At 43.7% G+C, this 27,447-nt stretch overlaps 2 protein-coding genes and 1 long non-coding RNA gene across 3 annotated transcripts in view; all 3 read left to right on the forward strand.

Moving 5' to 3' along the window:
- LOC149976532 (uncharacterized) overlaps positions 1-481 on the forward strand; it is a 19,761-nt gene extending 19,280 nt beyond the window's left edge. The window contains exon 4 of the mRNA XM_090201675.1: positions 1-481. This exon is cut by the window's left edge and continues 487 nt beyond it. The gene's annotated coding sequence lies outside the window, so the exon portion shown is untranslated.
- Positions 482-678: 197 nt separating this feature from the next.
- LOC149976533 (uncharacterized) lies at positions 679-2,197 on the forward strand. Its single transcript, XR_016487109.1, has 2 exons — positions 679-1,127; positions 1,653-2,197. It is a non-coding gene; the product is annotated as an uncharacterized LOC149976533 (long non-coding RNA).
- Positions 2,198-3,412: 1,215 nt separating this feature from the next.
- On the forward strand, positions 3,413-24,435 carry LOC110492815 (SAP30-binding protein). Its single transcript, XM_090201676.1, is given in 9 exon segments — positions 3,413-3,624; positions 5,200-5,318; positions 5,441-5,507; positions 18,062-18,150; positions 20,090-20,181; positions 20,288-20,400; positions 20,478-20,536; positions 20,908-20,995; positions 23,515-24,435. Coding segments are annotated over 9 exon segments (900 nt in total). The 5' UTR covers positions 3,413-3,530; the 3' UTR covers positions 23,694-24,435.
- Positions 24,436-27,447: the final 3,012 nt, after the last annotated feature.

Genomic DNA, 27,447 nt, shown 5'->3' on the forward strand with positions numbered 1-27,447 from the left:
AAACATTTTTTTAAAAACTCCCTCAGATTTCAATCTTGTTGTGTTTAACAAAGTTGTTTTAATGTCCAGAATGTAAAACCCATCTCTGTTCTCCTTCAAGATGACTCTATAGAAAACGTGCTGAAGTTCCGAACTTGTTTTTGTGTGGCTGTTTTCCAGTGGAAAAGCAGGGACGGTCATATAGAGAGTGCCCTCTGCTGGTGCACACTAGTCACACCCCGACCTAACCAAATTAGAGAATTAAAGGCTCTCTACGTTCAGGGCGTGACATATCTGTTGCCTTACAGATGGCAAATCGTGATTATCATTAGTTATACTGTTACTGTACCATCACCAATTCATTGTACATCAATCATTTGGAGTGAAACAACCTGTTTTGGGATTATATTCATCTGTAGTTGTCATTTGAGGAGCAACAAGTTAAGCTTTACTTAATGTTTAAGTGCAAATAAAATATAGTACATTAAAGAATTACATTTTTTTTACATTGTGATTATTCTTGTTATTAATGCATTGTGTCAACAGCTAAAACCTTTGGAATGTAACACTGGCTGGGCTTATGTCATATCTAACTTTCCATCTATTAAACGATAAAGACTCCATCTTTATACTGACCCACCCTATCCCTGATACTTTCACTTCAGGTGCCAGTAACCGTGCCACTCAGCGGTGTAGTGTATTGTGCAGTAAGAGCTTACCTTATCAGACCTTGTAGCACAGTCTCGGGCCTCACCTCCGATAGAGTCAATATTGTCGGTAAACATTAACCCAGCTGGACTTCTCTCTCTCTCTCTCTCTCTCTCCTACTGCGTCACGTATTGAAAGCCCTCACAACAAGAGAACTAGTCACGATCACTGATTAGGCTTTTGGAATCAAGTGGAATCGAGAGAGAAAAATCCAGTTGGAGTTGAGAGGGAGTAAATGAGCGTACCTCACAGGATACCAAAGACTCTCACGCTAAAGAAGGTCTTCTAGAGGCTGAAGTGGAGTGTTTATTTGGAATACAGATGCAGGGTTGGACCAGCTATTGAGATACTAACAGAGGCCTATACATCCAGAACCCAGGTCTCACAGACCGTATTTACTGTCGCCATCGCTGAGAACATTGAGAGATGGCTCTGGAAAGGTGAGTCATTGATTGGAAACTTGTTGATTAACAGATTTACATTTATATTTAACATTTTAGTAATTTAGCAGACACTCTTATCCAGAGCAACTTACAAGTCAGTGCATTCATCTGAAGATACTGTGGCTGGGTGGGACAACTGCTTATCACAGTCGTAGTCGCTACATTTTTCCTCAATAAAGTAATGGACAGCAAAGTCAGAGCTAGTAAGACAGTAAGAAATAAAAATAATGAACAGATCTGTAACATGAATGAAAGCTGCCAGCAGGTTACAATGTGAAACAAACATTGGTGGAATTAAAGGAAAAAGGAAAAGTTGTGTATCTTTAAAACTGTCATTTGTTGTTCTATGAAAGAGCTGGTCACTTCTAAATGGGCTTTCCCTGGATCATTTCAACTAAAAATACAACAAAACAACTTTGTACCCCACTTTACTTCCTGACCCCCATCTGACCCCCATTACTGACCCCGTCCTCTGACCCCTTTCCTCTGACCCCTACCTCTGACTTTTCACTCCCACTGTAGTGTTCCAGACCCCCCTGACCCGGCAGGGTCACCAGAGGACTGGGTCCAGTGGGCTGTGCAGCGCCTGCAGATGGAGCCCTGGGCGTTGGGGGGCATTGTGGTCATAGGGCTGTTCCTGCTGATGATCCTGGCCCTGGTGGTCTTCGCTCTAATATATGGCTGTTGCTGCTCACCTGGAGGGGGGAAGAGGAGGATGAAGAAGGGGGTGCTTTAGAGAAGTGGGTCCCACTCTCCATGACTGTTTTACGGCCATTGAGATTTTCTCTACCCCCTACGTCTACGAGGACTTTTCCAAAAGAAAAGACTGTGCAAAAAAACCTTCCAGCCCCAAGCATTATTAATGGAACCATCATTTAAACAAACACACTGAGGAATGTATGAATTGGCAAATAATTTGATCCAAGTCAAGATAATAACGTTCATAAATTGATTTGCGTATTTGATTATGAAAATGTGCTGTTTGATTATAATTAAATGTTGAAACTTTAAACAAATCTTTTCAATAAAAAACTATATGCATGCGCATATCATTAGCGATGCTGAAAGGGACGTCGTCGTGTATAGCAGAGCCAGAACGAGTCACAAGATGGCGGGTGTGTCAGAATGGACTTGGAGATGGAGTCATTGAGGATGGAAAGAAGGAGCGGGCAGGAGGGGAAAAAAGGAGGAAAGTGGAACATATTAAGAGTAAATATAGAGTTCTGCAGAAGGAAATTGAACATGAATTAACTGCGGTGTCAGGTGCGGTAAAGAACACAGAGTCTGGGGACTGTGACATGCTTTCCTCTCTGGAGCAGGGCGTCTTTGAAAGGAGTGATAACTGGTGTGGCGTTAAGTGTTGATGAGGGTCAACTGAAGTTGAAGATTCCCGGTGTCTGTGACGCCTGTCATTTGATGTGACGCAGACCCAGTGTAGAGCGTGGTGAAACAGAGAAGACATGGTACTATTGATGCAGAGTTTTTACCAGATAAAGTCAAGTTAGGATGTGTCTGTTCGAGCTTTTGTCCCAAACCCATTACGGTGTTTTAGGTGTCAAGCTTATGGTCTTGTGGCAGCAGTGTAGGAGGGAGATTCCTAGATGTGATAAGTGTGCAGGAGGATATGAGACAAAGGAATGTGTTGTATCGTTGGAAAAAGTTGTGTGTGTAAACTGTAGGGGTATCAATGGTGTTGGAGATCAGATGTGTCCGGTGAGAGAAAGGCAGGTTGAAGTTGCCAGGATCAGAGTAGTGCAGAAGGTGTCTTGTGCTGAGGCAGTGAAGAGAGTAGTTGAGGAAGATGGGTCCAGGGTGAGGGATCCTAAGAAGATCCCTGGGAGTAGAGGGATAGGAATAACATGTGCTTCAGTAAGGTTGGTTTGTTGGCGTTTATGGCCATGGTGGTCAATTATACCGCTGGAATGGAACGTAAAATCACAGAGGATAGATGTTGTGGTGGCAGCTGCAGAGAAGTACTTGGGATTTATTTATTTTCTATTTTATTTAACCAGGAAAGGCTCATTGAGATTTAAAATCTCTTTTTCAAGAGCATCCTGACCAAGATAGGCAGCACCAAGTCATTACAAAAATTGCAAGGATGTACTGCAGAACAGTTGCATAGGGTGTTGAGTGGTAGTGTTATGTCCTTCCAGACTGTTGATCTGTAGTAAGATTAGACAGGGTTAAATATTGGAATGTGGTGGTGTGGTTTTTGTTATTATTTTGTGAGGGCTAATAGCTGGCAGGGTCATTTTCCTTTTCCTTTCGTAGGTAGGCTGTGAATGGCCTCACACTCCAGTACAGTAGGTGACGGTGTATGTACCTAAACGTTGGATGCGATCTGCCAACCAAATCCTAAAGAAGAAGACGTGACGTCATTGTTATGCGACCAGTGGAGAAATGGCGAGCAGCAAAAATAGTGTACTTCTGTCTTCTTTGGCGGAGTATGGCGACGACTCTGAGCCTGATTCCAACCCAGAAACCGAATAAACAGGTAGATAATGTACTTTAGCTACGGATATCAGAGCGGAGTTGAGCGGTTAGAAATCCCGCACATCGCCCATGGAGCAGTGCTTGCGCACCCATCTATATGTGTGACCACCTGGACCTACCATTTGTTTTTTTAAAGTTTTGAAACCAAACCATATGGATTTGAATGAAAAGTATTGGAATAAACATGAACATGTGAATGTAAGAAGCGCACATAATTTCAAATAGGCTACATGTCATAATTACACGGCATATAAACACTCTAAATAGGTTAGGAGCCAGACAGGAAGCCTAAGAAGGAACGAAAATGAATTATTTAGTGTATATTATTTCAAGGTTATAGCCTACGAAGACATTGTTAAGCATTTGCGAGTGATACGCAATCGATTGGTTGGGACATAAAGCGCTCAGCATTTAAACAACATTTCGTTGTGTTAAATCATTATAGTCTATACATTGCCCATATAGGCTGTGACTTAGAATTAAATACAAATTAAACGAAAGATGACTTATTAGTTAGTACCTTTTCGAATAAATGTTTACAAACACGGGTTTGGTCAGTCTCTGGCCTCAGGCTCATGCGATGGTGCCTGGAGAGCATCAGGCAAGCAGCGGAGAATACCTTCTCTTCACCTGCAAAGTCACTGGGGAGGCTTCACACCCTTTTGGCTACTTGTCAGGCAAGGCAGAGATGCAGAGTTGTTTATATTTTTCTATAGGTAGGCCTAAAGGTTTTTTAGGCAAAATAACCCAATCAAAACGGAAAGCTCCTTGAATATGGGAATATGGCAGGTCTATTGGGCCAATTATGGTCTATTGTATAGATCAGGGTTCCTCAACTGGCGGCCGGCTGGCCAAATATATTTGGTGCCCCCAAATTATTAGATTGTTTTCATATTTTATTTTATTACGACATGCAAAAAGTCCCAAATGCAATGTCCCAAGAAGCAAGTTACTCTACCTAAATAATGCAAAAGTTACATTTGAACTTAATTCATGAGGAGAGAGAATACGGGAGACAGTCAACTAATAAAGCAGGCAGCAGACCATTTTGTGTTGCTGAAACGTAAAGCTGCACACGATCGTGTGGATGTCGGGTGAGATTGATGTGATTTTTAATGCGCAGGAAGTCTGACTTGTGAAAGCCGGTTTCATGCGTTCATAGAAGAAAAGGAGGACTTGCAGGTGTAAGTTGATCCAAACATTGTTAGCACATAAAAATGCACGTTTCTTTATAGTACTGTTTTCCTCTGAGCATGCCACCAAAAACGCACGCAGGGACTCGGTCGGCACTCCTGAGCGCATCCCTGATTTGGCTCGACATCTGGAATTCAATCAGCTCAGTTTGAATTGCGGCTCATCCAGCTAGGGTATGTTTTTGTCTAAAATTTCCAATGACTTAAGAACCAACCAATTTGACAACCAGTAGATTCAAATGACAGTTTATTCAATTTACTGCCTATACAAAATGTCGATGAAGTAGAGGCCGACCTAATCTCAGCAAGCTAGCTATTGGGTCAGGAACCCTGAATGCTGTCATGTTTCCAACCTGATAACCAAGCTCTTTGTTATTCTGCAGAGAGCCATGGAGTCGGTCTGGTGTCAGCTGCCTATGGAGAGGACGACATTAACCGGATTGAGGATGGCGACGACAAGGCATCTGGAGACGAGGACAGCGGGGAGAGCTCCCGTAACTCTGTCGGTTCTCTTTCTCTTTTCAACTTAGTTAGTCTTTTTCACGCAGCACCCTGCTAGAGGTATATCTCAGTGTGTGTTGGGTCACTCAGGGATGTTAACGCTTTGCATTCTTGTCTTTGTAGGAAATGGACGAGTCAGACGAGGGGGGAGACACAGATGATTATAAGGTATTTGAACCTCCCCCTGATTGTGGAATGGTTTGGACTTATTTAATGTTTGTTAGGGGGTCATGGGGCTCCCGAGTGGCGCAGCGGTCTAAGTCACTATTTTGATCCCCCCAAATTATTAGATTGTGATGCAAGAGGCGTCACTGCAGACCCTGGTTCGATCCCAGGCTGTATCACGACCGGCCGTGATCGGGAGTCCCATAGGGTGGCGGGTTAGGGGAGGCCGAGGTAGGCCGTCATTGTAAATAATAATTTGTTCTTAACTGACTTGCCAAGTTAAATGAAGGTTAATAATAATCAAGATTATCTGTGGGGTGCAAAGAGGTGAAGATTGTTAAAATTCCCTGTATGTGCCACTAGGGGGAGCTGTTGCTCTATTGTATGATTTGTCTTTATTGGCCGATACTTGAAGTCACAAGCCTTGCTGTCAAGCTACTGCTATCAATATCTACTGGTTTTAGCCCTAATCTAACATATGAAATTATTCTAAGAAGCTCAAACCAAGGATAATTTAGCTATTTGATTTTGAATTTGAAGTACTTAAAAACATTTTTTTAAATAATAATTTATCAAAAAATGATTTGATGAAACATTGCATTTGGCCTTACTGCTATTATCCCATACAAATGCATTGAATAACAGTTTTACTCCATCGAACAAAAACATCTAAAGGAAGTTTGTCGTGAAGTGTCTGTTCTATATCTGAGAGATATAAGAAGGGTCAGGAAACTATTTGTATATAATTTTTTTTACATGAATTTAACCCTTTATGTTTATCTCTAAACTATCTCCATATATACTGTACTTCCACTCAGTTTAAAACTGATACCGGGCACCTTCAGACTAGTCTTGTGAGGCTTGTGGGCATCCTGGAGAAAAACAACCGATAGAAAACCTGATATATCAAACTTAAAATGATGGCTATTCATGAGGATTTGTTTATTACGCCAGTTAGATGGAGGGCTAGGTGCTACTCAAACAGAATCATTACAGGGCCACTTTAATAACATAGCATTATGTGTGTGTCTGACATTTGGCTATGCTACGAGGGGCCTATGATCAGGCCCTGGATGCATTGTAGCATTTCATAACATTGGAAGGGGGGGGGGGGGGGACTGGTGAGGTATGTTGTCTTTATGTCAGAGGGAGTGCTTGAGTTGTGGTAAACCGATCCAGAACCTGACAAAGACTAAATCCGTAATGTGTTTTCACTACCAACACCTTGTCTACTCCGTGTCTTCTGATTTGGTCCTGTATGCAGCTACTGTTGCCTCAGTGCTGAGACCCACTATTATGAGTAATGTCTTGTCAGCCACACCATTGGTCCCCACTTTGTCCTAAAGGCCGAACTCTGTAACTGTGCACTAAGTCATATTCAACTGCTACATCCTTCCTATTGTATCTTACAAGTCATCTAGTGCTGGGTTTAGATGAAGCTAGTTTCTGTAAGGGAGATGTATCTAGCAGTAGGCTCTTGTGTGACTGTTGCACATTGCTTACTGGTAATCTTAAGGGAGTTAAACGCTTAGCAGTTTGTTCAAACACGTCTTCAACTCTCAGCCAAAACTTACTGGTAATAGTTTGTTTGTTGCACAAGCGTTGATTTATCTAGCCACTACTTTCTCCTATCCACACTGCAAATGCAATGGCTTTGATTAGATTGAACTGAGAAAATGGCATATCTGTGTTAGATGTATTTGTGTGTCAAATAACAGTAATAATAGAATGGATTTATGAAGGTGATTAATTAATTAATTTCTTATTTAACCAGATAGGCAAGTTGAGAACAAGTTCTCATTTACAATTGTGACCTGGCCAAGATAAAGCAAAGCAGTTCGAAACATACAACAACACAGAGTTACACATGGAGTAAAACAAACATACAGTAGAAAAAATAAGTCTATATACAATGTGAGCAAATGAGGTGAGATAAGGGAGGTAAAGGCAAAAAAAAGGCCATGGTGGCAAAGTAAATAAAATATAGCAAGTAAAACACTGGAATGGTAGATTTGCAGTGGAAGAATGTGCAAAGTAGAGATAGAAATAATGGGGTGCAAAGGAGCTAAATAAATAAATAAATACTGTAGGGGGAGAGGTAGTTGTTTGGGCTAAATTATAGATGGGCTATGTACAGGTGCAGTAATCTGTGAGCTGCTCTGACAGCAGGTGCTTAAAGCTAGTGAGGGAGATAAGTGTTTCCAGTTTCACAGATTTTTGTAGTTCGTTCCAGTCATTGGCAGCAGAGAACTGGAAGGAGAGGCGGCCAAAGGAAGAATTGGTTTTGGGGGTGACCAGAGAGATATACCTGCTGTAGTGCGTGCTATAGGTGCGTGCTGCTATGATGACCAGCGAGCTGAGATAAGGGGGGACTTTACCTAGCAGGGTCTTGTAGATGACATGGAGCCAGTGGGTTTGGCGACGAGTATGAAGCGAGGGCCAGCCAATGAGAGCTTACAGGTCGCAGTGGTGGGTAGTATATGGGGCTTTGGTGACTAAACGGATGGCACTGTGATAGACAGCTTCCAATTTATTGAGTAGGGTATTGGAGGCTATTTTGTAAATGACATCGCCGAAGTCGAGGATCGGTAGGATGGCCATTTATAGAGCAGGATGTATATGGTGGGGTACCTTTATTCTGGCTTGCTCTCTTTAGAGGGACCAGGAGTGGACTACTGCCACACACTAGAAGAACCTCGATAGAACAACACATCCTCTCTTTAGAGGGACCAGGAGTGGACTACTGCCACACACTAGAAGAACCATGATAGAACCATGATGGAACCAACACATCCTCTCTTTAGAGCGACTAGGAGTGGACTACTGCCACACACTAGAAGAACCATGATAGAATCATGATAGAACCATGATAGAACCAACACATCCTCTCTTTAGAGGGACCAGGAGTGGACTACTACCACAGACTAGAAGAACCTCGATAGAACCATGATAGAACCAACACATCCTCTCTTTAGAGGGACCAGGAGTGGACTACTGCCACAGACTAGAATAACCATGATAGAACCATGATGGAACCATGATAGAACCAACACTCCTTCTCTCCTTGGTCAATGAGAAAGTATTGAGGTGGAAAGCGATGGGCGGAGGAGGGGTTGTCACCAAATGTGTCACATTTGTCTCTTGATCGTGTCAGGGACCTTGGAGAAAGAGTGGGGGTTGTTTGATTGTTTCTTGCCCCCTCTCTACCCCCGTGACCTGTGTTTTTGCCCATAGTGAATATGCAGTAACCCAGAATAATGTCAGTTTGGCCGCGCTGTTAGTTCTGTTGCTGTCGTTTCCTCTCTGGCTGAAAGTCCCATTCATTACAGTGAGATGGTGGTAGGGGGGGGGAGAACCTCTGGTAACCACACCCCTTCCTGGGTCCTCCTGTCCTATTTAGTTTGTTCCTCGGGCCCTCTTCATGACAATTCTTGGATGTGTCCATGCAATTGCTAGGTGACTGGGTGGCAGAAAGTGTATGTGTTCCAGTGAATAAGAGCACTGTTCCTTTCTGCCGAACCTGTGTTATGCCCCAAGTTCTGGCAAAGACGGGACATATTTTAGAAGCAGCTCAGATGATGCTTTTAGAAGCAGCTCAGATTGCCCCACCTCCTGCCAAGCCCCTGTTTTCACTAGAAAACTCTGGGGAAGTAGAAAAAGGTATCATTGCCAAAACCCTGAAGTATCCCTTTTAAGGCCCACCTCAGAGGAAGTTGTTGCACCTATTTAGAGTACTTCCTGTCCTAGAGCAGAAATTGTCATTTAGGTTCCACCTCGAAGACTGTAACGTAACAAAATGATACAGAAGGCACTGCATCAATGCATTGTCTAAATTGCACAGCTATGTATGACTTTACAGCCAGTGTTTGTGATTGCCGTGCTGGTAGGTTGCAATTAATCCCAGCCCTTAAACTAAACGTAGGCATGAAAATAATTTGCGCGTAAGACTCACGAAAACATCCAAAATCAGACATTTAGATTTGGCACTATCATACTTTGACTAAAACTTATTGACGTCATCATTGTGCTCTGGATATTGTCTTTCAGCTCAAAAAAGTGGATTTCTACTGGTATGGACATTTTAACAAGATGTATAACTGGTATGGGCATTTTAACAAGATGTATAACTGGTATGGGCATTTTAACAAGATGTACAGTGCCTTGCGAAAGTATTCGGCCCCCTTGAACTTTGCGACCTTTTGCCACATTTCAGGCTTCAAACATAAAGATATAAAACTGTCTTTTTTTGTGAAGAATCAACAACAAGTGGGACACAATCATGAAGTGGAACGACATTTATTGGATATTTCAAACTTTTTTAACAAATCAAAAACTGAAAAATTGGGCGTGCAAAATGATTCAGCCCCTTTACTTTCAGTGCAGCAAACTCTCTCCAGAAGTTCAGTGAGGTTCTCTGAATGATCCAATGTTAGATCTGGATCTGAATCTGAGCTGCTTCTTTTAGAGCATCATGAAGAACAAGGAACACACCAGGAAGGTACGAGATACTGTTGTGAAGAAGTTTAAAGCCGGATTTGGATACAAAAATATTTCCCAAGCTTTAAACATCCCAAGGAGCACTGTGCAAGCGATAATATTGAAATGGAAGGAGTATCAGACCACTGCAAATCTACCAAGACCTGGCCGTCCCTCTAAACTTTCAGCTCATACAAGGAGAAGACTGATCAGAGATGCAGCCAAGAGGCCCATGATCACTCTGGATGAACTGCAGAGATCTACAGCTGAGGTGGGAGACACTGTCCATAGGACAACAATCAGTCGTATATTGCACAAATCTGGCCTTTATGGAAGAGTGGCAAGAAGAAAGCCATTTCTTAAAGATATCCATAAAAAGTGTAGTTTAAAGTTTGCCACAAGCCACCTGGGAGACACACCAACCATGTGGAAGAAGGTGCTCTGGTCAGATGAAACCAAAATTGAACTTTTTGGCAACAATGCAAAATGTTATGTTTGGCGTAAAAGCAACACAGCTGAACACACCATCCCCACTGTCAAACATGGTGGTGGCAGCATCATGGTTTGGGCCTGCTTTTCTTCAGCAGGGACAGGGAAGATGGTTAAAATTGATGGGAAGATGGATGGAGCCAAATACAGGACCATTCTGGAAGAAAACCTGATGGAGTCTGCAAAAGACCTGAGACTGGGACGGAGATTTGTCTTCCAACAAGACAATGATCCAAAACATAAAGCAAAATCTACAATGGAATGGTTCAAAAATAAACATATCCAGGTGTTAGAATGGCCAAGTCAAAGTCCAGACCTGAATCCAATCGAGAATCTGTGAAAATAACTGAAAACTGCTGTTCACAAATGCTCTCCATCCAACCTCACTGAGCTCGAGCTGTTTTGCAAGGAAGAATGGGAAAAAAAATTCAGTCTCTTCGATGTGCAAAACTGATAGACATACCCCAAGCGACTTACAGCTGTAATCGCAGCAAAAGGTGGCGCTACAAAGTATTAACTTAAGGGGGCTGAATAATTTAGCACGCCCAATTTTTCAGTTTTTGATTTGTTAAAAAAGTTTGAAATATCCAATAAATGTCATTCCACTTCATGATTGTGTCCCACTTGTTGTTGATTCTTCACAAAAAAAATACAGTTTTATATCTTTATGTTTGAAGCCTGAAATGTGGCAAAAGGTCGCAAAGTTCAAGGGGGCCAAATACTTTCGCAAGGCACTGTATATTGTGGCAATTGAACATTAGATGCCCAAACCATGCTTTTGGTTTGACTTAATGAGTAACTGATGTGGATGGGAGTTCAGTAGGTCTTTGTCTTCAGACTGGGTAATTCAGCTTGTAAATATGTCATAGGGTAAAACCATTTGAATTCAATCATTTTGACAGCATCTCTTTTGATTTTAAACCAAACTTTCCCGTACATATCTGCCCATGGAATACGTGGTCAGAAAGGGGACTTTTATGCCATAACATTGAGGAGATAAAGGTGCTCAGAGGTGACCCATTTTGCATACCCTCACCATACCATGAGACTTCCATGTCTTCATCTCTGGAATATAATAGTTGTGTTTGATATCATTTAAAAGCTTACCAACAAGGTTGGCTATTTTATCATTTCCATCATCTTTTTTGTGTCTTTTAATTTTTTTTTACCTTTAACGTCAGTTATCTAAAACCTGAAAACTCAGATTTTTTTCATATTGGCATATGTTGTAGCCTAGATAGACCCTATTTTCCATCTGACGTTTTTGAGTTGTGCCCGCCATTGGTTGAGACACAACATGCTCTTAACCCAACCAGTCCCACTCATTTTAAACATTGCGTGTTTTTAATTTTTTAATTTTTTTTTTTAACCTTTATTTAAAGTCAGTTAAGAACAAATTCTTATTTTCAATGACGGCCTACCGGGGAACAGTAGGTTAACTGGTCTAGGAACAGTGGGTTAACTGGTCTAGGAACAGTGGGTTAACTGGTCTAGGAACAGTAGGTTAACTGGTCTAGGAACAGTAGGTTAACTGGTCTAGGAACAGTGGGTTAACTGGTCTAGGAACAGTGGGTTAACTGGTCTAGGAACAGTGGGTTAACTGGTCTAGGAACAGTAGGTTAACTGGTCTAGGAACAGTAGGTTAACTGGTCTAGGAACAGTAGGTTAACTGGTCTAGGAACAGTAGGTTAACTGGTCTAGGAACAGTGGGTTAACTGGTCTAGGAACAGTGGGTTAACTGGTCTAGGAACAGTGGGTTAACTGTTAACAGTGGGTTATCTATAACTGGTCTAGGAACAGTGGGTTAACTGGTCCAGGAACAGTGGGTTAACTGGTCCAGGAACAGTGGGTTAACTGGTCCAGGAACAGTGGGTTAACTGGTCTAGGAACAGTGGGTTAACTGGTCTAGGAACAGTGGGTTAACTGGTCTAGGCACAGTGGGTTAACTGCCTTGTTCAGGGGCAGAACGACAGATTTTTACCTTGTCTGCTCGGGGATTCGATGTCGCAACCTTTCGGGTTACTAGTCCAGCGCTCTAACCACTAGGCTACCCTGCCGCCCTGTGTTTGAGCTACAGACTTCTGGATTGTACCATTGTATTTTCCTATTTCTTCTGCATCCGTAGATACCAACTATTAGTATGTGTGATTAACAGAGGTTAAGCTCCTGTGGTGTTTGAGACGAGGGCGGATCCCGAAGGGTACCAGGGCTGGGTCTTTTATTTTTACTTTTACAAAAACGTCTGTAGAGTCCGAATGATTTGAGCTACAAACTATTGATAGCTATTTGGAAGCCGAGACTCTCATGTGCACTCACATGTAACACAAGAGTCGTTAGACGGTAAGGGTTTTTCTAAATAGAAGATCATAGGAAATCCCAGGATAAGGTGTCTATAATACTGTAGTAAGCTCACATAGTTGCTGTCACACGATTTAGCTGGTACATTTACTACCACAAAGATGGCACCCAGTCCACCCACCGTCAAATGTCAACTTAAATGGTCATGTCTATTCTATTATCTATATGTCTATGATTACAATAGGTTTCCTATGGAGGATTGACAGTATCATTTTTAAAACAACAGATATTTCCTTTTCAAGTCAACATTCTCTGATGTGTGGCCCTCCAACCATTTTTGTGGTACTTTTTTGAAAGTAGAAGTTTTTCCATGTTTGTACATTTATCACCCTAAACATGACACCCACCCAGAGTATTCAAGAGTGTCTCAACTGATGGCGGGCACAACACACATACCTTAGATGATGTAGCCTAGACCCTATTTTACATGTTTTTTGATCATTTTGTTATAATTGTTCATTGACTGTGTGTGTGTGTGTGTTCAGAGCAGGAAAGAACACACTGCTTTATTAGGCCATTAAACAGTAGTACCAATCAGTGGTTGAAACCCAAATAATTTTCCAATCGTTCCTTTTTAAATTTCTGAAATCACAACTTTTTATTTAGCTCAACATTAAATTACTTCACCAATCATGCAGTGTGGATGGAGCAGCTTGCCATGGAGCAGGCAAGCTACAGATCAGTGAGTTGTTTACATGCGTGATGGAAGGACAAGTGTTGGGCGTGAGATGAAACAACTGACATTTTGCGGGTTGGGAGAGAGGAGGTGGCTTGGCATCTTGTGATGACATGCATTATCTGAAATAGGCCCACAGAATTATATCTACGGAGGAGCAGCTTCTATGAAGGAACTTTTTAATGTCTTTGAACTTCAGAGTTGGCTTAACATTGGACCAGAGAGGGGCAGGTAGCCTACACACACACTGGCAAAGATTTCCAGCTGGCAGGCAGACTCTGGAAGAAGTTTCTGATTGACAGAGGGAGGGCTTTGCATACGCTCTTTGTTGCGTTGTTTTTGTGGGACTGGGGGAAAAATAAGCCCAGAACTTAAAATAATGTTAACCGATCCCCATGCTTTTCAAATAACTTTTCCGGGAACATTATAGATCACTTTCGTTCCCGGTTCTGATTCTGTTCCTTGAAAAATGTGTTATTGTTCTGTTCCCTGAACCGGTTCCAACCCCTGCTACCTATCACTCCCTTTACTGTGTGTGTGTGTTACTGTCTCTTATAGTGTGTGTATATGTGTCAGAGAGGGAAACTGTGTGTACACAGGTACGACCCCACATCCAGGTGCCAAATTTCACACACATGATGTAATACAACACTAATCTCCCGTGTCACGCCCAAACTCTACTTTATGGGAGAGAGGATGGATGTGTATGGTAGTTATGTTTGACCATTTGGAGAGGTCTGAATACCTACCTATAACTAAGATCAAAGTTTGTTTGTCACCTGTGCCGAATACAACAAGTGTAGACCTTACAGTGAAATCGTTACTTACAACAGTGCAATTTCTAAGTAAAAAAAATATATTAGGTGAACAATAGATAAGTAAAGAAATAAAAACAACAGTAAAAAAGACAGTGAAAAAGGACAGTAGCTAGGCTATATACAGTAGAGAGGCTATATACAGTAGAGAGGCTATATACAGTAGAGAGGCTATATACAGTAGAGAGGCTATATACAGTAGAGAGGCTATATACAGTAGTGAGGCTATATACAGTAGAGAGGCTATATACAGTAGAGAGGCTATATACAGTAGAGAGGCTATATACAGTAGAGAGGCTATATACAGTAGTGAGGCTATATACAGTAGAGAGGCTATATACAGTAGAGAGGCTATATACAGTAGTGAGGCTATAGGCTATATACAGTACAGAGGCTATATACAGTAGAGAGGCTATATACAGGAGAGGCTATATACAGTAGAGAGGCTATATACAGTAGAGAGGCTATATACAGTAGTGAGGCTATATACAGTAGAGAGGCTATATACAGTAGAGGCTATATACAGTAGTGAGGCTATATACAGTAGTGAGGCTATATACAGTAGTGAGGCTATATACAGTAGTGAGGCTATATACAGTAGTGAGGCTATATACAGTAGTGAGGCTATATACAGTAGTGAGGCTATATACAGTAGAGAGGCTATATACAGTAGAGAGGCTATATACAGTAGTGAGGCTATATACAGTAGAGGCTGTATACAGTAGTGAGGCTGTATACAGTAGAGGCTATATACAGTAGTGAGGCTATATATACAGTAGTGAGGCTATATACAGTAGTGAGGCTATATACAGTAGTGAGGCTATATACAGTAGTGAGGCTATATACAGTAGAGGGGCTATATACAGTAGAGAGGCTATATACAGTAGTGAGACTGTATACAGTAGAGGGGCTATATACAGTAGTGAGGCTATATACAGTAGTGGGGCTGTATACAGTAGTGAGGCTGTATACAGTAGAGGCTGTATACAGTAGAGGCTGTATACAGTAGTGAGGCTGTATACAGTAGTGAGGCTATATACAGTAGAGAGGCTGTATACAGTAGAGAGGCTGTATACAGTAGTGAGGCTATATACAGTAGTGAGGCTATATACAGTAGTGAGGCTGTATACAGTAGAGGCTATATACAGTCGTGAGGCTATATACAGGCACCGGTTAGTCAGGCTGATTGAGGTAGTATGTACATGTAGGTATGGTTAAAGTGACTATGCATATATGATGAACAGAGAGTAGCAGTAGCGTAAAAGAGGGGTTGGTGGGTGGCGGGACACAATGCAGATAGCCCGGTTAGCCAATGTGCGGGGGGCACCGGTTGGTCGGGCTAATTGAAGTAGCATGTACATCTTTTTAGTTTCCTGAGGGGGAATAGGCTTTGTCGTGCCCTCTTCACGACTGTCTTGGTGTGTTTGGACCATTCTAGTTTTTTGGTGATGTTGACACCAAGGAACTTGAAGCTTTCAACCTGCTCCACTACAGCCCTTTCGATGAGAATGGGGGCGTGCTCGGTCCTCCTTTTCCTGTAGTCCACAATCATCTTCTTAGTTTTGGTTATGTTGATTGAGAGGTTGTTATTCTGGCACCACCCGGCCAGGTTTCTGACCTCTTCCCTATAGGCTGTCTCATTGTTGTCGGTGATCAACACTGTTGTGTTGTTAGCTAACTTAATGATAGTGTTGGAGTCGTGCCTGGCCACGCAGTCGTGGGTGAACAGGGAGTACAGGTGGGGACTGAGCACACACCCCTGAGGGGCTCCAGTTTTGAGGATCAGCGTGGCAGATGTGTTGCTACCTACCCTCACCACCTGGGGGCGGCCCGTCAGGAAGTCCAGGATCCGGGCCTCCCGGGTGGCGCAGTGGTTAAGGGCGCTGTACTGCAGGGCAAGCCGTGTCACCAGAGACTCTGGGTTCCAGGCTCTGTCGTAACAGGCCGCGACCGGGAGGTCCGTGGGGCGACGCACAATTGGCCTAGCGTCGTCCGGGTTAGGGAGGGTTTGGCCAGTAGGAAAATCCTTGTCTCATCGCGCACCAGCGACTCCTGTGGCGGGCCGGGTGCAGTGCGCGCTAACAAATGTTCCCCGTTTTCAGATCCATCCTTCATCTCTGACATATTTTGGGTCGGATTTGTTCCACCTGAAATTCGAATCGCCAAAACAATTCTGCACCTGGGTATTGATTTTCCCAAAAAATGGGATCTGTGAACACCTCTAGCTTGAGGTAGGCCTAGTCAGAGTTGATCATATTGGGATGGGACCTCTTGTGGTTTAGAGAGGTGTGATTCAGACCGCTGTCTGCTATGGTCCTGTTACCTCACACACACTGTGTTCATGTAAAGCATGCTAGGGCGTATGACTCGTCTGACTCAGTATGGTATTTTCTACTGCTCATTAGTGTGCTTGCAGCCAAGTGCATATTTGTGTTTAGTGTGTTGTTGTCACTGAGTACATCATGACTCTGTAATGGCTTCTGTCTGTTTACTCGTGTGTGTGTGTGTGTGTGTGTGTGTGTGTGTGTCTGAGTGTCGTGTGCACAGTCCTGTTGGTGCAGTTAGCCAGTAGGGGAGGGTAACGCCCTTCCCCTCCCTATAGGGGTTTGTCATACCCCTCTCACCTACAGACAAGGCAGGATGTGGTGGGGAGGAGGGGGAGAGGATAGGGTAACGCCCTTCCCCTCCCTTTAGGGGTTTGTCATACCCCTCTCACCTACAGACAAGGCAGGATGTGGTGGGGAGGAGGGGGAGAGGATAGTGTAACGCCCTTCCCCTCCCTATAGGGGTTTGTCATACCCCTCTCACCTACAGACAAGGCAGGATGTGGTGGGGAGGAGGGGGAGAGGATAGGGTAACGCCCTACCCCTCCCTATAGGGGTTTGTCATACCCCTCTCACCTACAGACAAGGCAGGATACAGTGGGGAGGAGAGAGGAGGGGGAGAGGGTAGGTCAAGCAGGGTAGTGTGAGGGTTCGGGGTTTGCTTTTGTTTCCACCTTAGCATCAAACAAGACGAGAGAGAAGTTTGAAAATAAAGAAGAGAGTAAAGAGATTGAGGGGAGGGGGAGTGAGCCTGGAATGTGTTGGGTACATAGAGGAGCTTGTTGCCTACACACCATAGTGTATGTGACCTACGATACAGGCTAAAGGAGAACGTCTGCGGTGTCGTTGTCCTAGAGGTTTAACTGATAGAAATGTTTTCATCTAAATTCACGCTCAGTCTTGTACCTTACTTATCTGTTCTCACACGCAAAGCTAACACACATTTTTTCTTAACCATTTGAAGCCTGTGATAGATTGACAGTGCTGAGTGACTGTATAGTGCCCTCCCACTGATGAGACTTTAGACTGAAGGATGCTTGGCCTGGAGTCAGAGAGAGAGAGAGAGAGAGAAAGAAAGAAAGAAAGAAAGAGGAGAGAAAGAAAGAAAGAAAGAAAGAGGAGAGAAAGAAAGAGAAAGAAAGAAAGAGGAGAGAAAGAAAGAAAGAAGAGTTTGAAAAAAGGGCATCCTCTCTTCTCTACACAAGCCCCAACATACCCTCCCTGACTGGGTGTGGTAACTAGGTTTCATACCAGGACCAGATGGTCCTGAACACCTCACACGCATGCAGAACAACCTTCAATTCAGAATTGCGTTGAACATGTTGATTCAACGCTCTCGTTTTACAGACATGATTTCTGGGTTCAACTCTAAAGAATGTAGCTACTAGACTGTCTGTAGTCTGCTCTTCTGATTGGTTATTTTTCTGTGTTTCCGCCCCAGCTCTGTTCTCAGAGAAAGTGAGGAACATGTCACCTGACAAGATCCGGATCCCCCCTGAACCACCAGGACGCTGCTCCAGTCACCTACAGGTACTCACAGCCCTACTTACCTGTATCAGTCACCTACAGGTACTCACAGCCCTACTTACCTGTATCAGTCACCTACAGGTACTCACAGCCCTACTTACCTGTATCAGTCACCTACAGGTACTCACAGCCCTACTTACCTGTATCAGTCACCTACAGGTACTCACAGCCCTACTTACCTGTATCAGTCACCTACAGGTACTCACTGCCCTACTTACCTGTATCAGTCACCTACAGGTACTCACACCCCTACTTAACCGTACCAGTCACCTACAGGTACTCACAGCTCTACTTACCTGTACCAGTCACCTACAGGTACTCACAGCCCTACTTACCTGTACCAGTCACTTACAGGTACTCACAGCCCTACTTACCTGTACCAGTCACCTACAGGTACTCACAGCCCTACTTACCTGTACCAGTCACCTACAGGTACTCACAGCCCTACTTACCTGTACCAGTCACCTAAACTGCTGAGCTATATGACTAGCTATCATTCTTGCATACCTGTGCAATTCCTATTTGTCTAAAGGGGTCTGGTCACCTGTTTTAAACAACCATCACTTGCACATTTGTCACACTGGCCTACAGCACCTCCAATTTAGCAGTGACCCAGTAAGCTCTCTGTCAACAAGTAGTAGACTGCTGGAGGAGGACAGGTAGGTGTATGGTGTACTGTAGGGAGGGAGGACAGGTAGAGGTGTAGGGTCTACTGTAAGGAGGACAGGTAGGTGTATGGTGTACTGTAGGGAGGGAGGACAGGTAGAGGTGTAGGGTCTACTGTAAGGAGGACAGGTAGGTGGATGGTGTACTGTAGGGAGGACAGATATGTGTATGGTGTACTGGAGGGAGGACAGATATGTGTATGGTGTACTGTAGGGAGGACATGTAGGTAGGTGTATGGTGTACTGGAGGGAGGACAGTTAGGTCTATGGTGTACTGGAGGGAGGACAGATATGTGTATGGTGTACTGGAGGGAGGACAGATAGGTGTGTGATGTACTGGAATTGGGCTAGGTATGAGATAAACACTGGTTTCCAGGTAGTACATTTCCTCTCCTGCCAATGCCTGAGCTTCGTTCAATGCCAGCTGCCAGACAAGTAGTTGTTGGTAAATGTTCCACAATGTTCTGCTGGAGAGAAGAGTCCTCCAGTGAGAGAATAACATCAACATGTAGGGAACCACCAGCAGGTCATCTCACAGTGGTCAACACTCTGTCACAGTCCACAATCCCCCTCTCTCGACCGTCTCTCGGACTCTGGTCCAACGTTTTCCTCAGAAATAACTTAGCATTCCTATGTAGACATTGCCATTATGCACAGATCTAGGATCTAGCGTATCCTCCCCAAATCTTAGCCCGATCCGTAAGGGAGAAGTCTGCCAAACTTGGTGAAGTGAATGTAACTCTTGTTGGGTAGGTGTTGGGGCAGGTGAGGGTGTGGCTGACTGACTGAGTGAACAGTTCAGCACCGTATAGTGTTGCCTCAGGGTGTGAACACACCCTAACATCCCTCTATCTAGTGAATCAGTGATGATGAATCACTATCTGGATATCCCTCACCTCAGGCTATCTAACACCAGCACACACACACAGGAAGGGGACTGTTTGACACGGGGCCCATGCGGAGCTCATCATTTTGAACAGCCGTCACTACCCTTGTCTCTCCGAAGAAGAGCTTTTCAACACTTCCGTTGTCCTAGTACTTGGGCCAATTGAACTGACTGTTCTGAGTACTGTAGATACAGTAGTGTCATTACATTCCAATCCTTGTCCGTTTAGTGATCATTTATCATAGTTGATCCCCCAGGCTACAGTTGACTGGCCCGGCTCCCTGGTTACCAAATATTTCCCTGAGGTATTAGGAACCTGTATTAGGAACTTTCCTAGTGGAAATTTAACTCCTGTGTTACATTATCAGATATGTTGGTTTTCTATCAACAGGTGAAGATCCAGAAGCTGTATGAGAAGAATCTACATGGAGACTTAGACACAAACAACCACATTCAGAGGAAGAAAGAGTTCAGGAATCCCAGGTACACACACACACACACACACATATTCCTAGAGTTACGATCCTATCGATGATACACACGTTGCTCTTCCAGATACATTTGTTGACTTGTCTTTGCGTCTATCCAGTATCTATGAGAAACTCATCCAGTTCTGTGGCATAGATGAACTGGGAACCAACTACCCTAAAGACATGTTTGATCCTCACGGCTGGCCAGAGGACTCTTACTATGAGGCACTGGGTAAGGAGGTCGTTGGTGGCTGTGTGTGCTTGCCAGTCAGTCCTATCAACTGAACAGTTTTCCTTCTCTCCCTGCAGCCAAAGCTCAGAAAGTGGAGATGGATAAACTGGAGAAAGCCAAGAAGGACAAGACGAAGGTGAGGACCACAGGCGTTTTAGTTGCCTTGAAGAGGCCACCCGAGGTAATATAAATGACAATGCACACGTTTTCAACCCCCCCCTCAACAAAACTAACCTTCCTTCTAACCCCATGCTCAATCTCTGTTAAACCTTTACAGAGAACATAGCTTTTCCAACACTATACGTTTACTGCGCTCCTGTTTCACTAATCACAGACGGGGCTGTAATCAGTCTGTGCGTCAGGGGCATGTTGCCACAGACTGCCTGTACTTTATGTTCAAGTATCCTGCCAAGAGATTAAGTGTCACCACAACAGCCCGTCAGCACCACCCCCCGCCCAGCCCTCTGCAGTACGGGTGTGATGGTGTTTTGGCTTCTCTTCTCCTAGATTGAGTTTGTGACGGCCACTAAGAAGGGCAGCAACCCCACCAACGCAGCAGTTCCCACAACCAATACGGCTGCTAGTACCGTGACAGGTACACACAACTACAGAGCCTTCAGAAAGTATTCAGGCCCCTTGACTTATTCCACATTGTGTTGTGTTACAGCCCCCAGACTATAGACAGAGAACCCCTCCCCGACCATAGAAACATTATCTTTCCTGATTTTTAGTGTGACCTTCCTAAAAGAGAGAGAAAAAAAACACATAAGGTTTTATCTGGTTCCCGTTTCTCAACCTTTCACTATTTCTTTCCATTTCAATTCGAAGAGCTTTATTTACATGGGAAACATGTGTTAACATTGCCAAAGCAAGTGAAATAGATAATAAACAAATGTGAAGTAAAAAATGAACAGTAAACATTATACTCACAGAAGTTCCAAAAGAATAAAGACATTTCAAATGTCATATTATGTATATATACAGTGTTATAACGATGTGCAAATAGTTAGTCAAAAGGGAAAATAAATTAACATAAATATGGGTTGTATTTACAATGGTGTTTGTTCTTCACTGGTTGCCCTTTTCTTGTGGCAACAGGTCACAAATATTGCTGCTGTGATGTCACACTGTGGAATTTCACCCAATAGATATGGGAGTTTTATCAAAATTGTATTTGTTTTCAAATTCTTTGTGGGTCTTTGGAATCTGAGGGAAATATGTCTCTCTAATATGGTCATACATTTGTCAGGAGGTTAGGAAGTGCAGCTCAGTTTCCACCTCATTTTGTGGGCAGTGTGCACATAGCCTGTCTTCTCTTGAGAGCCAGGTCTTCCTTAGGTGGCCTTTCTCAATAGCAAGGCTATGCTCAGAGTCTGTACATAGTCAAAGCTTTCCTTAATTTTGGGTCTGTCACAGTGGTCAGGTATTCTGCCACTGGGTACTCTCTGTTTAGGGCCTAATAGCATTCTAGTTTGCTCAGTTTTTTTTGTAAATTCTTTCCAATGTGTCAAGTAATTATCTTTTTGTTTTCTCATGATTTGGTTGGGTCTAATTGTTGCTCTTTGGGGTGTGTTTGTGTTTGTGAACAGAGCCCCAGGACCAGCTTGCTTAGGGGACTCTTCTCCGGGTTCATCTCTCTGTAGGTGATGGCTTTGTTATGGAAGGTTTGGGAATCGCTTCTTTTTAGGTGGTTGTAGAATTTAACGGCTCTTTTCTGGATTTTGATAATTAGCGGTTATCGGCCTAATTCTGCTCTGCATGCATTATTTGGTGTTTTACTTTGTACATGGAGGATATTTTTGCATAATTCTGCATGCAGAGTCTCAATTTGGTGTTTGCCCCATTTTGTGAGTTCTTTTGGTTGGTGAGTGGACCCCAGACCTCACAACCATGAACGGCAATGGGTTCCATAACCGGTTCAAGTATTTTTAGCCCGATCCTAATTGGTATGTTGAATGTTATGTTCCTTTTGATGGCATTGAAGGCCCGTCGTCTTGCCTCATCTCTCAGATCGTTCACAGCTTTGTGGAAGTTACCTGTGGCGCTGATGTTTAGGCCAAATCAAATGTATTTATAAATCCCTTACATCAGCTGATATCTCAAAGTGCTGTACAGAAACCCAGCCGAAAACCCCAAACAGCAAGCAATGCAGGTGTAGAAGCACGGTGGCTAGAAAAAACTCCCTAGGAAGAAACCTAGAGAGGAACCAGGCTCTGAGAACGCGAGAGAGCGAGGATGTGATCAGGGAGAGAGGAGTGATCAGTCTTTGGTTCCAAATATTGGGGAATAAGTGCTAAGGATCAGTTTAAGATGATTTAAGGATCAGTTTAAGATGATTTAAGGATCAGTTTAAGATGATTTAAGGATCAGTCTAAGATGATTTAAGGATCAGTTTAAGTATTGCCAATTGGAATTTCTGGACTATATATTTATCATTTCATTTAGGATACTGTCAACACCACAGTCTCTCCCTTTCTCGCTCTCTTCTCGCTCTCCCGCTCTCTCTCCCGCTCTCTCTCTCTCTCTCTGTCCCGCTCTCTCTCTCTCTGTCCCGCTCTCTCTCTCTCTGTCCCGCTCTCTCTCTCTGTCCCGCTCTCTCTCTCTCTGTCCCGCTCTCTCTCTCTCTGTCCCGCTCTCTCTCTCTGTCCCGCTCTCTCTCTCTGTCCCGCTCTCTCTCTCTGTCCCGATCTCGCTCTCTCCCGTTATCTCTCTCTCTCCCGCTCTCTCTCTCTGTCCCGATCTCGCTCTCTCCCGTTATCTCTCTCCCACTCTCTCTCCCGTTCTTTCTCGCTCTGTCCCTCCCTCCTGCTCTCTCCCATTTTCTCCCGTTCCCGCTCTCTCCCGTTCCCGCTCTCTCCCGTTCCCGCTCTCTCCCGTTCCCGCTCTCTCCTGCTCTCACTCTCGCTCTCTCCTGCTCTCGCTCTCTCCTGCTCTCGCTCTCTCCTGCTCTCACTCTCGCTCTCTCCTGCTCTCGCTCTCTCCTGCTCTCGCTCTCTCCCATTCTCGCTCTCTCTCTCTCATTCTCCCTATCCTCTCTTTCTCACCAGTCCTCTCTCTCTCTCATTCTCCCTATCCTCTCTTTCTCACCAGTCCTCTCTCTCCCTCCCTCACCAGAAGCTCAGAAGAGGAAGAGTAAGTGGGACTCTGCGGTGCCCGTGACCCTGGCCCAGCCCGCCCTGCTCACTACCACGGCAACCCTGCCAGCGGTTGTCTCCGTGACGACCACCGCCAGCGGAACCAAGACCACTGTAATCTCTGCCGTAGGCACCATCCTGAAGAAAGCCAAGCAGTGAACAGGAAGGAAGTGTGTGTTTTTGGATGGATGAGAGGATAGAAGAGAGGATGGATGGATGAGAACGTGTGTTAGCAAGAGAAGTGTGTTAGGGTGTATGGTCCTGTGTGACTGTATTGTTTCAGAGAGAATGTCTTCCCGACAATATTGAACATTTCTATATTCATCTAGCCATACAAGACTTCTGCATCTCTCCTTCTGTTTCTGGGATGTTTGATCTACAGGAAATGGTCAATGGACTCCATCCTGTCTTGAGATTTATTTATATCAATGTGAGATTCCTCTTTCATCCAGCTCTCCAGTCAGCACTCTGTTGAAGTTATGCATTGATCTGTTTTGTGTTTGTCAGCAAGAAACTGGGTTTAGATGTTAGCTAAAGACTGTCCGTTGGGAAAACCATCCTACCTAGGAAGTAACCTAGTTATGGCATAAGTTACTAGTCTCATGTCTGAAACTCGAAGAGTTAGTCTCTCGCTTCCCATCCTCCAGTAAAGTGGTTTCTACCCACCTGTTATGGTAACGTGTATATATGGGTATTATATCTGGGCTGTGTTTTGACCATGTACTGGAATGTGGTCTAGTGAAGTTGAAAGAGGAATACTCAGACTATGGATATTTGCATCAATGTTCCTCGCCTCATTTAATTTTATTTTAAATGGCCTATTGGAAGCTTAGGAGGAATCCTTTTTTTTTTACAAATGTACATATATATTGCTGCTGAGGATGGTATGATCAATAAAACAAACGTCATACTGCCTTTTCAATCGGCGTCCGTTCTTGTACACTTGTCTTGGCTTCAATAGCATCTGTCTTTCATACATAATCTAAGATAATAGTATTTTTTTTATCATATTTATTTTCATACTGTTCTCTGGATAAATATTTTGAATGTTCTGTCCAGAAATGCTGGGATTGTTTTGTGTTCCAGTACTATTGACTTCAGCCACTGGCCTGAATCTGCCTGGAGGAATTCCTCTCGCTCTCACTCTCACTCACTCAATCAATCTCACTCAGTTCAATTTAAGGGGCTTTGTTGTCATGGGAAACACATGTTTACATCGCCAAAGCAAGTGAAATGGATAAACAAAAATGAAATAAACTATAGAAAGTGAACTCCTTCTCTTTTCCTCTCCTTTCCACCCTTCTCTCTCTCTCTGGCCACTAGGTATGTGTCCAGGTGCATGTTGTGATTTACACCCATCTTTCCCTTCTTCCCTGTCTTGTATCCCTCTATCTCTCCATCTGCGTTCCATCCAGCAGAAACGATAAAACACAGCCTCATTCCGCAGTGAAGCACAGCGGGCCGAGGTCATAGTTCAGAAGAGTCGTTCACTAGAGTACGTACCGTTTCAGTTAAAGTTGCACTTAAGGCACAGATCTAGGATCAGCCTACCCTCCACAGAGCCCCCAGATCACCATTAGATTTGAGTACTTGTGAGCCTGTAGTGAGCCTTAACCGTATACTTTATCCGTATGTATTGAAGTTGTCACAAGTGGCTGGTTTGTCTTTTGATGAGTGAAGAGGGCTTAAGTTTTTTTTTGTTGTAAAGATCAAAAGCCTATGTGGTGGTAACCCATCCATACCTTTCACCTATCAGTGGGGATTAAGGAAAGGAAGCCATGCAAGAGAATGAGGACACGTCCAAGGTTCCCTGTCATGGCATTTTCAGACAAAACCTCAAGACATTGTAATTGAACAAACATTTTATTTAATGTGAATATAGACTGGGAGTTCTTGTGTTTTTCAGCTTGTTCGATGCCATGGGGCCCACCACCCAGATATTTCTCTGTCTCGGGAATGTCCGCTAAGAACATCGAAGACGTCTGTCTGTCAGCTGTGGTTCAGAGCCACCGACATGCTCTCCTGGATATCATCCCATCCCACCACCGCTGACCCAGCTCCCTGAGATACTCCTGAACTCTAAAACCACATGAGTGGAGAACTAGAAACAATGTGAGGTTCAGTATGTAATACATCGTTATTCTGCGTGTGCAAAATCGGTTTCAACTACTTTTCTCTTTCTGTCCCCCTCTCCCTGTTATGTCAGTACTGTTGTTTGTGTGTGTGTGTGTGGGGGGTGAGGGGGGGGGGGGGGGGGGTCTCTTTCTCTCCCTGTGTTGTTTGGTTACGTTGTGTTTTCATGGCAGTGTGCTGAGATACATGCCTGTCGGCTGCATTTAATCTGTAGCTTCAGCATAGCAGCCCTACCCAGTACACACTCGCACAAACTATTTTGGCTGATCTGGGCCTGTCCTTGGAATCGTGTGTGTGTGTGTGTGTGTGTGTGTGTGTGTGTGTGTGTGTGTGTTTCTGCACCCAGGTGAGTCAGAGACACACCCAGTGTATAGCTATTAAAGTGCTGAACAGGCATAAACCTTTTCCTGGTACACTGACACAGGGTCGACTCCATGTACTCGGTGAATAAGAAGTCCAGTTGTCTAAAACATTATCCTTGGCTAGATAGCCTGAATTAATTGTAGGTTAGTTTACTGAAGTCTAAAACCATTATCCTTGGCTAGATAGCCTGAATTAATTGTAGGTTAGTTTACTGAAGTCTAAAACCATTATCCTTGGCTAGAAAACCTGAATTAATTGTAGATTAGTTTACTGAAGTCTAAACATTATCCTTGGCTAGATAGCCTGAATTAATTGTAGATTAGTTTACTGAAGTCTAAACATACTTGGACAAAATGTTCTAAAACACCAAGCACTTGTGTAGCCTAGGCTACTTATTTTTTATTTTACCTTTATTTAACTAGGCAAGTCAGTTAAGAACAAATTCTTATTTTCAATGACGGCCTAGGAACAGTGGGTGTTCAAGGACAGTCCTTGTCAGCTCGGGGGTTTGAACTTGCAACCTTCCGGTTACTAGTCCAATGCTCTAACCACTAGGCTACCCTGCCGCCCCTTATGTAGCCTAGGCTATGTCTTCACTTATGTAGCCTAGGCTATGTCTTCACTTATGTAGCCTAGGCTATGTCTTCATGAATTGGTATCCCACTCCCCTGAGAAACAGGCCATATGTCTCATTGGCTGTGTTTGTACTCGTGTTATAGGAAAAAAAGAGCTGCACAAAGACTACACAGAACGGTCTCTTTTATCATGGAAATCCGAGTTTGGCACTGGACACTGTGTTTCAACAAGGCGCGCCAGTTGAATTTGGGAAGAATCGTTTGGGGAGAATGTCCACAAAGCTCAAAACTCATACGTTTTGTATGCACTGACATTTTGACTGGATTTAGTGAAGTATCTTAGGCTAAATGTCGCTGAAGCCTGTCAACGTCACGAGTCTCCGGGAGGCCACCACCTACCGTCGGCAACGAACTACCTACCTTGCGTGGACCTAAATCCAGGAAGAACAAAACGCTGTCCTCAAACATTCACACCAAAAAAGGTGCAAAGTTATGGACAAAGACACAACACATCCACATCAAATTAAACAGTTTTTGTGATCAAATAACATGGAAAACAACCACTTTTTTTGTGCAGTATTAATTTACCATCCTTACAAACCACTTAATGTAAATGTACACGACTGTATTGTACATAGGCCGGTCATATAGGTTTGTACCTGTAGACTTTCTCTCACCATGGAGATAAACAATGACCAATACAAGTAATTGAGTATGTTGAGACATCAAATGGTGATGTGACTCAGTTGGTAGAGCATGGTTCTTGCAAAGCTAGGGTTTTGAGTTCGATTCCCACTGGGGACCAGTCTGAAAATGTCTCCACTCACCACTAAGTTGCTCTG

The sequence above is a fragment of the Oncorhynchus mykiss genome, chromosome 16 (assembly GCF_057628025.1).
Source record: "Oncorhynchus mykiss isolate SJ-2025 chromosome 16, ASM5762802v1, whole genome shotgun sequence".
NCBI classification, from domain to species: Eukaryota; Metazoa; Chordata; class Actinopteri; order Salmoniformes; family Salmonidae; genus Oncorhynchus; species Oncorhynchus mykiss.